We start from the raw sequence: 15,658 nt of genomic DNA on the forward strand, positions 1-15,658 counted from the left end.
AGGGAAGCTGCCTTCCTGGGCAAAGAAGCATTTTGATAGGTGAATGGTTGCACTTGGGCCAGCTGCCTCACAACCTGATGCTGATGTTCCTCAAGACTCAAACCCACCCCATAGTAAGAGTTAGATCCCTACATGGCCCAGAGGGGAAGACCTGTTCCCCAAGGAGATAGCTTGTAGTCAAAAGAATTTCAGCACCTCACCAATGTAAATTGGAAGACCCTGGGAGCAGCTTTGGAAAAATATACTAAAAATGTTCAATGAAGGAGGATGAAATAAAAGGCTTGATCTGCTTAAAATAGTAGACTCTCAGCTGCGATTGAATGTGTTGACATTGGAGGGTGTTAATACTATGCTGGATTTGGTTAATTGGCTTTGGCTGATTGGTGCCTGGATTCAACAGCGGTCAAGAGTAAGTTTGATGGATCTCAGAGGGAAAGTGGGGGGGTGGGGAGAAGAGAGATTAACCAAATAATTTATAAGCATATAAGCATAACCAATACAAAATGCTCTTTACAGGGCACAGTGTGCATCATAATTAACGCTCACACTGCTGCTTCTCATCGTAGCCCATGTCAGACACTTCATTTTACCTGGGGTAAATGCTGCAGCAGAAAACCAGACAAGAGAAAAGGAGAGTCTACACGACTCCAACCAACACCCAACCAACCTGTTATAGTTGTCAGTGGTACTTGGCCGGGGGCTTTAACTGGACTGGGGAAAATCTCCTATCAAAGGTTAATTGTAACCCTTTGCACCCCTAGGTTTGGAGGAAATGAAACCTAGCACCATTCCCTTTCTGGGAGAAATGCACAAATATCCAAACACGCAATCTTCAAAATGGAGACAATGAAGCAGGAGGAGAGAGCGTAGGTGGGGCTGCTATGGCGCACTGAGAAGTCAGAGAAGAGAGGGCCTTGTGTACGAGTTCAGGGGATTCACCTGGGACGAGCTGCTGCTGCCCATTGCTCTCCTGGTTCCAAGTCTCATAGGGACCCTTAGAGTTTAGGAGATTCATGCCTGAGAGGGGGAAAAAGGTGTGGGATTGCTCCTCGGAGGGAGAGCATGCCTAGAATACTTTATATGTGGAATATTTCCCAATCCATTGTGAGAGAAAAATAGATTAGTAATAGATTTTTAAAAAGTCTTATATTTTGACACCATAAGCAAATGATTATACTTTCAAATGACTGTTCCATGTTTCTCATAATGCTGACTCTTTATAAGTCCCCAATTCTTTTTTTAACACTTTGTGTGGTGTGTTTTTTTTATATATTTTTATTAATTTCAGAGAGGAAGGGAGAGGGGGAAAGAGCTAGAAACATCACTGATGAGAGAGAATCATTGAGAGGCTGCCTCCTGCATGCTCCAACTGGAGATCGAGCCTGCAACCCAAGCATGTGCCCTTGCCTGGAATCGAAACTGGGACCCTTCAGTCCCCAGGCTGATGCTCTTATCCACTGAGCCAAACCAGCCAGGGCTGTAAATCCCAATTCTTAATATTCTTAATTGGTGCCTTTGATATCAGGGAACCTCTATTGTGGACCAGTTTTTTTATATATATATATATATATATATATATATATATATATATATATATATATATATGTATATATATATATATATATGTATATATATGTATATATATGTATATATATGTATATATACATATATATATATATTTGTTTGTTAATCCTCACCTAAGGATATTTTTTCCATTGATTTTTAGAGAATGGAAGGGCAGTGGGGAAGATGGGCAGATAGAGAGACATCAATATGAGATAGACACATTGTTCGGTTGCCTCCTGCAGTGATGGCAACTCAAGATATTCCTCAAGATATCCCTCAACACATACTTCCTCCCAGTGTCAGTCCAATGCGTTCTAAAACCTTACTTTCCATATACCCTTTTCCCCATTTCCTGCTATTTCTGTGTTGACTCAAAGCCCACACCTCACTTTCTGGTCACACAACCTCTACTTCCTTTTGATTAGGGCTCTTTTCCTGTCTTACCGAGCAATATTCCAAGGTAATTTTGTAGCCATGTGACATGCTGATTGATGCTCTGGAACTTCTAACTTTTCTGGGCAGTGCCTCCTCTTCTTCTGCCAGCTGAAGAATCCCCATCAGCAGATTTTTGAACCAGAGCTACAGCTAATGCTTTCCAAAACCTGTGTCCCATGTCTACTACAGGTCAGTTACGTCTTTGGCCACGGGCTCCTCTGTAATCTCTTGTCTTCCCTGAAACTGGTGCATTTTCCAGGCCTAGAGTGAAAAGTGTCCCTTGGAGAGGAACACAGTACATAGTGGAGAAGACAGTGGGTCTGCTGTCTCTGTCACTTAACAGTTCTACAACCTTGGACTTTTTGATGTCATCTCTTTGTGACTTGAGTTGGCTTCCTTGTCTATAAAACGGAGGTAATAGTACCTACATTATAGAGCTGTGAAAAGGATTGAGGGAGTGTATAGAAGTAAAGTGGCCAGAAGAGTTCCTGGCAGATAGTAGTTGCTCAATAAATCTGGCTATTATTAGTTATTGTGTAACTTCAGTAACAATGAACAAATATTTTTTTCTTCCCCATTTTCCTGTTAGTGGGGATTGAATCTGATTTCAAAATTTGCTCCTCTAGTCTTTCAAGGACGTATAATGAGGTTTATATATTTTACTTTAAAAATTTTTTTTGTTTATTGATTTTGAGAGAAGGAGGGGGGTGGGGAGAAAGGTTGTTCCACTTATTTACGCATTCATTGGTTGATTTGTGTATGTGCCCTGACCAGGGATCGAACCTGAAATCTTGGCGTATCAGGATGACACTAACCAACGGAGCTATCGGGTCAGGGCTAGGTTTGTATATTTTAAACCTTCTTCTTAAGGTTGTTTTGTTTTACATTACCATGTGTAGAGCTAATGCAACTTGCTATATCCAATAGTAATAAAAGCAATAGCTAACATTTATTTATTTTTATTGAGATTAATTGTCATAACACTGTATAAGTTTAAGGTAAACAACATAGTGGTTGGACATATTTATACATTGTAGTGTGATTACCATCATACAGTAGTGTTAGCTAACACCTCTATCAAGTCACATAATTATAATTTTTTTGTGTGTGTGGTAAGAACAATTAAGATCTAGTCTCTGAGAAGCTTGATGTTTATAATACAGAATTATTGATGATATACACTATGTTGTCCTCTTGATCTCCAGAACTTTTTTATCTACTAGATGCAGGTTTATAACCTTAAACAACATCTCCCCAACCCCCTGGTCCCCAGCTGCTGTACCCATTTTTCTTCTCTCCACTTCAGTTTTTTTAGGTTCCACATATAAGTGACATTACACAGTATTTGTCTTTCTCATCTGACTTATCTCACTTAGCATGATGCCCTCAAAATTCATCCATGTTGTCACAAATGGCAGTTATTTCCTTCTTTCTCATGGCTGAATAACATTTCATTGTGCATATATCCCACATCTTTATCCATTCATCATTTGATAGATACTTAGGTTGTTTCTATATCTTGGCAGTTGTGAATAATGCTGCAATAGACATGGGTGTGCAGATATCTCTTTGATAAGTTATTCTATCAGTGTTTGCTATTTAACATATCCACCCAAAATTTAATGTTAGAAAACAATAACCATTTATATAGCTAAATATTCTATTATAAGTTGGATTGGTTTTCTGCTCTGGGACAGCCTGAGTGATCTCTGCTGGGTTTACTCAAGCAAGGCATCCAAACTGGAAAGGAGGAAGTAAGACTGTCAGTATTTGCAGATGATATGATATTGTACATAGAAAACCCTAAAGACCCTACCAAATAACCCCTACTATATCTAATAAATGAATTTGGCAAAGTAGTGGTATACAGAATTAGTATTCATAAATTTATGGCATTTTTATACACCAATAATGAACCATAAGAAAGAGAAATTAAGGGGAAAATCCCATTTACTATTGCAACAACAACAAAAATAAGGTACCTAGAAATAAATTTAACCAAGGAGGTAAAAGACCTGTAATCAGAAAATTATAAGATACTGAAGAAAGAAATTGAGGGAGATACAAATAAGTGGAAGCATATACTGTGCTCATGGATAGGAAAAATTAAGACCATCATTAAAATGATGCAGAGTTAGTCATTTCTTCAGAGAAATCAAAATATATAGCTGTTTCCTTGCCCTAGAAGCCAAAGAGAGCAGAAGATTGTAGAAAACATCTGGCTCAGCTGCCCTTGGATTGATCCCAAACACGATGTTTCTTTCCAGGCCTGAAAATCGACGGACACTGTCCAATACAATGTGATTGTCCATGATAGCTGATGCATTTTCTATTATTAACAGATCAGATTCCTCATTGGACTGAGATTCCTCACTGGACCGAGACCTTTTTCTCTTCCTTATTGCACTTTCAAGCTTAGATTTATGTTCCTGTACATCATTTGCTGTGTTGCAAATCACAGCAATATCCTTGCAGGAATATCCATCCTGCAAAAGTAAATGGCATTTTTTTGCTATATAATCCACCAACTGCTCCATATTCTTGTGCTTTTTAATCTTAAAGTTGCCTGGAACATCTCGAGACAATTCAGCTTCACTGAATATATTCAAGGACTTGGAAGTGATGTTAGGTGGTGGATTTTCTATGACTTCGTGCATTATTTCTTGTAGGTAGTTGGCTATTGGCTCTGCATTTCGGACCACTCTGATGAGATTTTCTCTTGGGTACTGGTATTGGAGGTCGGGGAGGCCACTCCTGTAGATGTGAGTGGTCTGAAAGTAGTCCAGAAAGATCCAGAGAATTCCAGGGTCATCCTTTCCTCTCTGAGTGATGGTTTTTGCCTTCTCATACCAGTCCCCATCTTCAATGCGGAAATTCTGAGCTTCGTCGATGACGATGTGTTGAATGTTTTCCAAGTTTGAGTTTGTTTTCATGAAGGCTTTTCGGGTCATTGCCTGGCAGATACCTTTATTACTGTAAAAATTAAAAAGACACAATCAGGTTTTCTCCAAGTATATAAAGGAGGAAAATTACTATGTCATACTCCTATAAACACAGGACTATTGTTACTGATCAATTTACCACCCTATTGTCAAGGAACAAAGTGATACCCTAGCCAGTTTTGCTCAGTGGATAGAGCATCGGCCTGCAGACCAAAAGGTCTGGGTTTAATTCCGATCAAGGGCACGTACCTCAATTGCAGCCTCCTGTCCAGCCTGAACCCTCCCCAACCAATCAATGTGTCATTGATATTTATCTCTGTATTTCCCTCTCTCTTCCACTCTTTCTAAAAATCAATGGAAAAATATCCTCAGATGAGGATTTTTAAAAAAAGGAACAAAGTGATTTGAGTAGAGGGAGACATGGAATGATTTCAACCTGAACCTCATTTGGTGTCAACGAGATCCAGCTGCTTACCCAATAAAGTCCCTCAGAGGTTTGTTCTCACAGACATAGAGAATTTCCTTTTCCTCACAACCCATTGTATTCTTGATCTTCTCCATGATCTTCATGGCCACGATCGTCTTCCCTGAGCCAGGTAAACCATGGATAAACAATTCTGGGGTCTTGTGGAGGTTTTTTGAGATGATCTTATACTGTTGGAACGTGAGCAGATTTAAAATCTCACAGCCAAGCTGGTCACTCAGGAAAGACCTGAAGCTGAGCAAGACAATCACAAGGGACTGCAGCAAGGCTTCCATTTGCTTGGTGTCTGCAAGGTAATAGGACTCAGGATACTCAATCAGAGAGTCTGAACCTTCAAAGGACTCTGCATTGCTCTCAGGACTCAGATGGAGGACTTTGGGCATGACACACAGCTTCCCGGTGTAGCCCCCCATGTTCACCAGCTTCTGCTTCAAGGTAAAGGCGGTACGGGTGCAGTACAACTGCCCATCTGCATCCTGTTCCCCGAGAATGGTATAGAGAATGGGAGGGCTGTTCTGTGCTACCAGCAGAGCATCGCAAATGACTCCCTGTTTCTTTTGCAAGTTCAGGTCCACAGCCCAGCTTCTAGAAAGGATCAAAATTCCTCGGGAGAAAGGATGCATTTGCTTCTTTATTAATTCCTTCAGGCCTTCATGCTCTGAGTACAGATTTTTGAAGATAGATTTAGGAGTCAATTTCCATTTTTTTGATGATACTAGATATGGAAAGAGTTATAAATGTAAGGTCAATATCATATTTATTTGCATGATTAATTATAATTAATAAAAAGTAATTAGCCTCTCAATTGTGCAAGGGAGATATACTCATTTATTCTCCTTTTTATGAGAAAACTGGAACTCAGACAGGTCAAGTGAGTTGCCCATGGCCACACCCATAGGAAATGGCAGAGCCAGTATCCAAACCCAAGCCTCAGGCACTATTGTGGTTTCCACTGTACTGCACTGCCCTGCAAGTCACAAAGACTATCCCTCCTGATAAATGGAGAAAAGCACTAAAGAACTTCATAGCAAGTGTGTTTTATCTCATCATTGAATAGGTCTTACTTTAACTATATAATAGGACATGCTTCCTAAGGAAATTATGTCAAGGCAAGGAGTATCCCTTTTGCCCTAGCCAGTTTGGCTCAGTGGTTGGAATATTGGCCTGGGAACTGAAGGGACGTGGGTTCGATTCCAGTCAATAGCATGTACCTCAGCTGCAGGTTCAATCCCTGGCCCCGGTTGGGGTGAGAGCAGGAGGTAACCAATCGATGTGTCTCTCTCACATTGATGTTTTTCTCTCTCCCTCTCACTCTCTTTCCCCCTTCCCCATCCCTTTCATTCTTTCTAAAAATCAATGGAAAAATATCCTCACTCCTCAGGTGAGAATTAAAAACTATTCTTTAGATTTATATGTTTATTGATTTCAGAGAGGAAGGGAGAGGGAAAAGAAAAATAGAAACATCAATGATGAGAGAGAATCATTGATAGGATGCCTCCTGCACAGCCCCTACTAGGGATCAAGCCCACAACCTGGGCATGTGCCCTTGACCAGAATCAAACCTGGGACCCTTCAGCCCACAGGCCGATGCTCTAGCGCCAGGCGTCCTCAAACTACAGCCCGCGGGCCACATACGGGAGTTTTTGCCGTTTTGTTTTTTTACTTCAAAATAAGATATGTGCAGTGTGTATAGGAATTTGTTCATAGTTTTTTTTAAACTACAGTCCGGCCCTCCAACGGTCTGAGGGACAGTGAACTGGCCCCCTGTTTAAAAAGTTTGAGGACCCCTGCTAGCCACTGAGACAAAGTGGCTAGGGCAAAAATTTGATTTTTATATAAGAAAAATAGATTGTTGCTCTTATGAACATACAATCTGTTATTTTGTTTTAGTTATAATTTATTCCGTGGTAATAAGCTCTACTAAAATGGAGCTTATTGAGTTTTGAAAATAGTTATCAATGTTTATGCTTACTCTTGTATCTAATACAATTTATTGTGGACAATTTTTAAAATATAAATTTGATATGCAAATTAATGGAAAAGCCTCTTGTGTTGCTGCTGGGAATCGAACCTGGGACCTTTCAGTCCAAAGGCCGATGCTCTATCCACTAAGCCAAAACAGCTAGGGCTTGTGTTACATCTTGATATAATTTTTTTATATATATTCATAGCAGCTACTCCTCTGGAAAATATGGCAGAGGTGGGCAATTTTTTTTTCTGTTGGTGCAGTGTATGCCTCTAGTTCAACTAGATAAAAAGAATTCCAGCCGAAACTGGTTTGGCTCAGTGGATAGAGTGTTGGCCTGCGGACTCAAGGGTCCCAGGTTCGATTCCGGTCAAGGGCATGTACCTTGGTTGCGGGCACATCCCCAGTAGGGGGTGTGCAAGAGGTAGCTGATCGATGTTTCTCTCTCATCGATGTTTCTAACTCTCTATCCCTCTCTCTTCCTCTCTAAAAAAATTAATAAAATATATTTTTAAAAAAAGATTCTCTCTTTGTCTTTAACCTTTAAAAAAAAAAAGAATTCCAGTCTAGATGGATGAATATCAAAATCATGTGAGTAACCTTGATAAAAATGCACATTATGACATACTATCCCAGTTAGTCTAAGTTAATTGAGTCTGGAGTGAGGAACCAGGTATCTGTACTTTTAAAAGTAACCAGAAATACTGATGATCAGTGTAATTTGAGAACTTTAAGACCAAATAGTCTTTAAAGGCAATAATAATCCTGGATCCTATATGTGGTACTGCCTCAGCTAGTGGGATCAGTGAAGATTCATTTCTAAATTACTTATCACCAATATACTGGTAGCATCATCATCTTGTACAACCTAGGTTTGGAGAGTATATTTTTAGGATTTTAAAAAACAAGCATAACCATTTACCCCACCTGCCAACCCCCCTTATCCTAGCATAGAAACTGGCTGGTGTCAAGTAGGCAAACCACAGTTGCTACCTGAAAATAAAAGTTGCTGGAGATGTTTCTTGTGTTCCAGGCCTTTCTTGGAGTACACTGGGCTGCTAAGAGGAAGCCTGCTAGACAGACTCAGCTGAGATTCAAAGTCTTTGGACAATTTGCGAAGCTCTTAAGAAAGAAAAAATCTCACGTTATTCTGACATGTTAGTCCATCTTTTCACCACTGCAAGAGGCCTTACAAGTAGGTATATTCTATGACTGTCTAGGTCCGTGGTCGGCAAACTGTGGCTTGCGAGCCACATGCGGCTCTTTGGCCCCTTGAGTGTGGCTCTTCCACAAAATACCATGGCCTGGGCAAGTCTATTTTGAAGAAGTGGCATTAGAAGAAGTTTAAGTTAAAAAAATTTGGCTCTCAAAAGAAATTTCAATTGTTGTACTGTTGATATTTGGCTCTGTTGACTAATGAGTTTGCCGACCACTACTCCAGATGGTGTGACTTAAGAGATAATGGCAAGATAATGCTCTATTCACCCTGTGTAGACACATGTCTTTATTGCATATGGAGGTTGCCAAAATTCAACAATGAAGAGGCATTATTTGGAAGTTTGAATGTGTTTCCCATTCAATATAATTCTTCACTCTCTATGTCTAGATAGCATTTCATTTGTATTTCTTTTATGGTATGTAGCACAATGTTTTAGTAAATATCTATGTACATGTAGCTTATTTCTGTGGTGTAATATTCTCACCACGAGCAGTTTCAAGCTACCAATGTGATATCATTAAGTGTAGAGTTGATAAGAAACACACAATAGCACAGCCGTTTACAGTATTCCTACCATCCTATCTAATAAAGAGGGAATATGCTAATTGACCATCACTCCCCCACAAGAAGACGGCACCCACAGCCAATAAGGAGAGAATATGCTAATTGACTGTCACACCCTCAAAGATAGCAGTGCCCACAGCCACAAGATGGTGGCACCTAGTCCCCTCAGCCCCGCCAGAGCGGCAGGCACGTGGCATGGCTGGGCCCACCCCTAGGTGGGTCTAGCCACTCTGTGCACCTGCCTCCAGAGTACTGCAGTCCCCTCAGCCCCCCCAGCCACCCAGGGACAGCCCGAGGCGCAGGCAAACCTCAGATGGCAGCTGCCCAGCCACCTAGGGCTGTTCGAGGCTCAGGTAACTAGGGCTGGCCAAGGCTTGCACTGCCGGCAGTGGCAGCAGCAGAGGTGTGATGAGGGCATTGCCTTCCCCTGATCTCTGGGTCACCTCCTGCCCCTGAGGACTCCTGGACTGTGAGAGGGGGCAGGCTGGGCTGAGGAACTCCCTCGTCAGTGCATAAATTTTCATGCACTGGGCCTCTAGTACAGATACAATAGATGTAAATAACCTCACAAGCAAAGATACTATTAAAATGTAGTAAATAATTCAGAAGTGGTAAGTTTGCATTTGTTACATTTGTTTTTAAAATAATTTAATTATATGTTTATATAACTTAATTTTTAATAATGACTGTGTTTAACAACTGGCTCACAAAAATTCTTGAAATATTAATAAATGACCCTAGAGCAGTGGTTCTCAACTTTCCTAATGCCATGACCCTTTAATACAGTTCCTCATGTTGTGGTGACCCCCAAACATAAAATTATTTTTGTTGCTACTTCATAACTGTAATTTTGCTACTGTTATGAATGGTTATGTAAATATCTGTGTTTTCCGATGGTCTTAGGCGACCTCTGTGAAAGGGTCATTCAACCCCCAAAAGGGTTGCGACCCACAGGTTGAGAACTGCTGCCCTAGAGCCAGTAAGAGCTACTACAAGGCAACATTTCCCTCAAATTTTCTTTTCATCTTCAGATGTGAAAACATTGCCTATTATAAGACACTTGATTTGGGCTTCTAATTACCTGGCAAAATTTTATCATGTATGGAAAGCAGGATACTGGGAGATTCAAATAACACAGAGTCTAGTGGGTGTGAGAAGTTCAAAGCCATAGGAAACAAAGGAAAGCCTGTTTAGTATGAGGGTGCTAGAGCAAGAAAAGGGCAGGGAGGGAGGTATTTTCCCCTCTTACCTGGGTCTGTGTCTGTCATCATGTCTACCCATTCCTCAGTTGTCAGGCAGCAGACTTCCCCGTCTTTCACCATCCATGACCTGGGAGCTTCTGAGAACACTGCACCACAGAATGGCTCCACTCTGATCGCACAAACATAACCTTTCAACTCCTCCTTGGCTAACACTTTCAAGAATCTGACTGTGAAAGTTATCTGGCATTGGGATTGGCAAAAATGGACACAAGGTAATTTGTTTATTGCATCTTCTATTTCCTTTTTCAAATCCTCACGCTTGATGTTTTCTTCAGCACATCCCAGAACTTTCCTACTCTTATCCTCCACTCCAATAAAAAGATAGCCTCCCCCAGTGTTTGCAAATGCAGAAATATACTTTGGAATCATGTCTTTTACACGGTCTGGGGTGTGTTTCGTAGAGAACTGTTTAAATTCTACGTATTGAGACTCAGGAAAAGGCAGGATTTCACCATGCTCAAGCCGGTCTCTTTGGAAAATTAGGTGAGCAGGATTCGAGTTATGGAAGTTTTGCTTTGCATCCCTTCGAATTTTATTAGAAGGTTCTTCCCCGCAAAATTTTGCATTTCTTTTCTTGGTTTTCAGAAAACTAAATGCCTCTCTTGAACCCATGGGAAGCACAGAGGTGGCAGATCTACAGTGTAATGAAGAATCCAGGCTGCAAATGCGGGGCTTGGAAAGATCTTCAGGGAAAAAGTCAGTGTTCCAAGATTTGACAAAAATGTAAAAACACCTCCCGTGTTGATTAGTCTCAAAGAAAGCCTGAAAATCTAAAGATTGAATAAGTGCTCTCAAAGACTCTTCTAAATCCAACCCCATCTCCACAGGATGCTCATCGCTGTTAGCCATTTCCATCCGAATCACTCCTCCTCCTGAGTTTAGTAAAGCACAGGCAGCCCGCGCCACTTTCTCCTTCTCTTGATCTCTCTGAGTTTTCTGCAGCTTCTTTCTGTTTCCTTCCCCAAGAGTTACTTCTCCTACATTGATGACCAAGTCTGGGTAAGAAGATTCTACCACCAAAGATGGATTATGTTTCTTCATGTTCGTTCTGCAACAGAAACCATTAAAACATATCTCATGTTGATGCAGAAGTAAATTACATAGAACATAAAAATGCATTCATTAATTTATCTGAAAATATATTTTTTAAAATATATTTTATTGATTTATTACAGAGAGGAAGGGAGAGGGAGAGTTAGAAACATCAATCAGCTGCCTCCTGCACACCCACTACTGGGTATGTGCCCACAACCAAGGTACATGCCCTTGACCGGAATCGAACCTGGGACCCTTGAGTCCGAAGGCTGACGCTCTATCCAATGAGCCAAATATTTATTGAGTTCCTGCTAAGTGCTGGGGGCTGGATATTAAGTGGTAGATAAAAAAATGAGTCCTAGCCAGTTTGGCTCAGTGGATAGAGCATCAGTCTGCGGACTGAAGGGTCCTGGGTTCAATTCCGGTCAAGGGCACATGACCAGGTTGGCGGCTTGATCCCCAATGGGGGGCATGCAGGAGGCAGCCTAGCAATGATTCTTTCTCATCATTGATGTTCCTATCTCTCTTTCCCTCTCCCTTCCTCTCTGAAATCAATAAAAATATACTTTAAAAAAAAAAAAAAAGAATGAGCATAGTCTTTCCTCTCAGAGCTTATTGCCTGAAGGAAACATGGTTGAATGAAGCAATTGCTGGAAGGATTTTGCAGTAACCACGTGAGAGACGATGGAGCACTGGGCCATAGTAGTGGCAGTAGGATGCAGGAAATTTGAGCATATATGAGAGATATTTAGGGAATAAAATTAACATTATATGCATGGACCAGATAGAAATCAGAAGGATTAAAGTTTAATAACTGGGTTTTTGGCACAGGCAACTGGTGGTTAGTGATACCATTTATTGGCATAGTAAGAAGTGTTTTTTCTAAAAAATGTTTTCATTGATTTTAGAGAGACAGGAAGTGGGGGGGAGAAAGAGAGAGAAACATCAATGAGAGGGAGAAAAATCAATCGGATGCCTCCTGCTTCCTGCATGCTCCCCACTGGGGATCAAGGCTGCAACCTGGCCATGTTCCCTAACCAGGAATAGAACCGGTGACCTTTCAGTGCGTTGGACAACGCTCAACCAACTGAGCCACACCAGCCACGGCATAAGAAGTCTTTTTAATTGTATCTTCTATTAAATTTGGGTGGTGGACTTATTTGTGCTCATTATTTTGTTCTCTGTATTTTTTGTAAGTTTACCTCCAAAAATTTAAAAGGAGAGTAAGGGGGGGCATGGATGGAGGGATCAATGGGGGGGGGAGGGACATACGTAAGATTTTCAACAATAAGGAATTATTTAAAAATAAATAAATAAAAGGAGAGTAGGGGATATAAATTTAGATCAGTAGCAAGAAAGTGGTTAAACTTTTGGACTTTACACATTCTTAGGACAGGGTGGGAAATGAAGATGGTCAGGGCAGGGGTGGACCTGATTAATGGGAAAAAGAAGGATCAATGGATTCTAAGTCGTTATGATCTCAAAGAACTTGCATTTGGGAGTGGTTGAGCAAATCAATAAAACTCAACAGTACCATGGTGAGGAGGGGGCGCTTGAGATGCTTAGGATTGTATTGTCACCTGCACAGTCATTTTTCTCTTTTCCTTTGAAAGGGCAGAGCAGGCCAGCACAAAATGTACTGTACCCTCCATCCTGTGTAACTATGTATATGACTCCTTTTTCTTAGAAAACCGCGAGAATGTAACAGTTGCATAAACCTGCCAATAGGAGTGTAGAGAAGTAGACTCAGTCCAAATTAAGCAATCTCTGTAACCCACGTCACTTCCCTAAGCCCACCCAAATGACCAACCCTTTATAAACTACCCCTCCCCCGGGGTTCTCTCTCTTGCCCCACTGCTGCGTCAGGAGGAGGCTGGGAGCCAAACCCGGGTTTGAATAAAGACTCTTTGCTTTTGCATCGGAGAAAAGGCTCCCTGGTGGTTGATTATTGGGGACCCTGAACTCTGGGCATAACACCTTGAGTATAGACTTAAAAATGTGATCAAAACATTTCACTCTTTTATTTATTAATACAGGGAATGTTCAATGAGTGTTCATTGTAGGCACACAAAGAATCTGCCTGTTGGAGATTTATGGTTTAGGTCTCCACATCAAATAGCTTATACAGTATGTGCAGAAAAAATCGTAGCACTAAATGCCTATATTTGTAAGAGAGAAAAATAAAAAAAGTGATTTCCTTCAAAATTTAAAGAACTTAAGAAAAAACTACTGATGTCAGCCGCCTGCACACAAGCCTTGCCTACCTGCTCTCCGAGTGAGCCACGCTTTGGTCCACCGTCTTCCCAGGCACACACCTCCAGATGTTCTGGAAGACACCACAGGGAGAGTTGAGAGGAGGGACCCCTTCGTGTCTGGAGGTTCCCAGCAGGGAGTCTGCTCCTGCTTCCTGGCCTTTCAGTAAATATTAAATAGTCCAAACACTTTAAAGACTCACGATTGGAATTTCTTACTGGGGGAAGCTCTTGTTTCCTTAAAACCCTCCTCCAGCTCTAGCTGGTTCTGCTCAACGGATAGAGCCCTCCGCCTGTGGACTGAAGGGTCCTGGGTTCTATTCAGGTCAAGGGCACATACTCGAGTTGCAGGCTCAATCCCCAGTATGGGGGCGTGCAGGAGGCAGCCCATCGGTATTTCTCTCTCTTTCTCTCTCCCTTCCTCTTGGAAATAAATAAAAATTATTAAAACAAACAAACAAACTAACAAAAAACCCCTTCTCCTTCTCCACCTTCTCTTTTTGTGCCTCCTACAGCTGACAACTAGAACTCGTGTGGGATGGTTCAGGCTTCTGGGTTATTCAAATTTCCTTTTCTCTCCTCCCTGTTATAATATTAATCCGTACACGGAGGTCTTTCTGGCAGCACAAGCACCATCCTCTATCTAGAGACCTGTGCATCTCCCACACATGTGACAGGCTTGGCCTTATAGGGACTTCTGCTCCCTCCTACTATATGGCCCCAGCTGACTAGACCAAGGGAGAGCCCAGCCTCAAGCCAGCAAAACTCTGACTTGGCTGATATGATAAAGAAAATAGAGGAGCTGGGTCAACCAGTGTGTTTTGCAAGAGAATTTAATTTAGGAATCACAGGCCTGGCTCAGTGGCTCAGTTGATTGGAGTGCCATCCTATACACCAAGAGGTTTCAGGTATGATTCCCAGTCCAAACCCACAGAATGTACAGCACCAAGAATGAACCATAATGTAAACAGTGGACTTTGGATGATGATAATGTATAACACCAAGAATAAACCATAATGTAAATGGTGGACTTTGGATGAAATGGCAAAGAAAAAAAAAAAAAAGAAGAAATAGGCAAAGAAAATAATAATAATAATTTTTACTTAAACCTCATACCTGCCACCTTACCAAAAAATAATAATAATAATAACTCACAATGGATCATAGAGTTAAATATGTAAAATGATTAAATTTTTATGAGATAACACAGGAGAAACTCTTGATGACCTAGGGCCTAGTAAAGAATTCTTCAATAACACAGAAACAATCTGTCAAATAAAAAAATCAATAATATGAACTTCTTAAAAAATTTAAAACTTTCCTCTGTAAAAGATCTTTTTAAATGAAAAGACAAAACTATATAAACGGAAAATATATTTACAAATCATGTATCTGACAAATGAACCAAATTTAGAATATATAAAGAACTCTAAAATTTAACAGTCAAAAAACAATTTCTCAGTTAAGGGAAACTTCCTCAACTTGATAAAGAATATTTATAGGCACCCTAGCTGGTTTGGCTCAATGGACAGAGAGTTGGCCTGTGGACTGAAGGGTGCCAGGTTCGATTCCAGTCAAGGGCACATGCCTGGGTTGCGGGCTCGATCCCCAATAGGGGGCATGCAGGAAGCAGCCAATCAATGATTCTCTCTCATCATTGTATCTATCTCTCTCTTCTCCCTTCCTCTCTCTGAAATCAATAAAAAAATATTTTAAAAAAAGAATATTTATAGGTGTTTTGCTGTACCAACAGTCTCACTAGCCCTCACTTATTCGCATACACAGTCATTTCCCACCCTCAAGCCCCTTTTTGTCACTTTTTTTTATCTTGACAACTGCAGAAGTCAGTTCTCTCCATGCTGTATTCTGGCGACACAGGTCTATCTAGCCTGCTTGTTGCTTAAGGGAAGCAAAGAGGCTGCACCTAGAAGAA

At 41.0% G+C, this 15,658-nt stretch overlaps 1 protein-coding gene across 2 annotated transcripts in view; it reads right to left on the reverse strand.

The window, feature by feature from the left end:
- Positions 1 to 3,098: 3,098 nt before the first annotated feature.
- The window catches only part of SLFN11 (schlafen family member 11), a 31,466-nt gene continuing 18,906 nt past the window's right edge, over positions 3,099 to 15,658 (reverse strand). For both annotated transcript variants that reach the window (XM_079799030.1, XM_079799029.1), the window contains 5 exons: positions 13,738 to 13,799; positions 10,426 to 11,486; positions 8,387 to 8,515; positions 5,419 to 6,142; positions 3,099 to 4,974 (listed from right to left, as the gene is read on the reverse strand). In XM_079799030.1, coding sequence (XP_079655156.1) covers positions 4,140 to 4,974; positions 5,419 to 6,142; positions 8,387 to 8,515; positions 10,426 to 11,479 — 2,742 coding nt within the window. In that variant the 5' untranslated portion in view covers positions 11,480 to 11,486; positions 13,738 to 13,799 and the 3' untranslated portion in view covers positions 3,099 to 4,139. The remainder of the gene's footprint in view (positions 4,975 to 5,418; positions 6,143 to 8,386; positions 8,516 to 10,425; positions 11,487 to 13,737; positions 13,800 to 15,658) is intronic.

The sequence above is a fragment of the Cnephaeus nilssonii genome (assembly GCF_951640355.1).
Source record: "Cnephaeus nilssonii genome assembly, chromosome: 19".
Lineage (NCBI taxonomy): Eukaryota > Metazoa > Chordata > Mammalia > Chiroptera > Vespertilionidae > Cnephaeus > Cnephaeus nilssonii.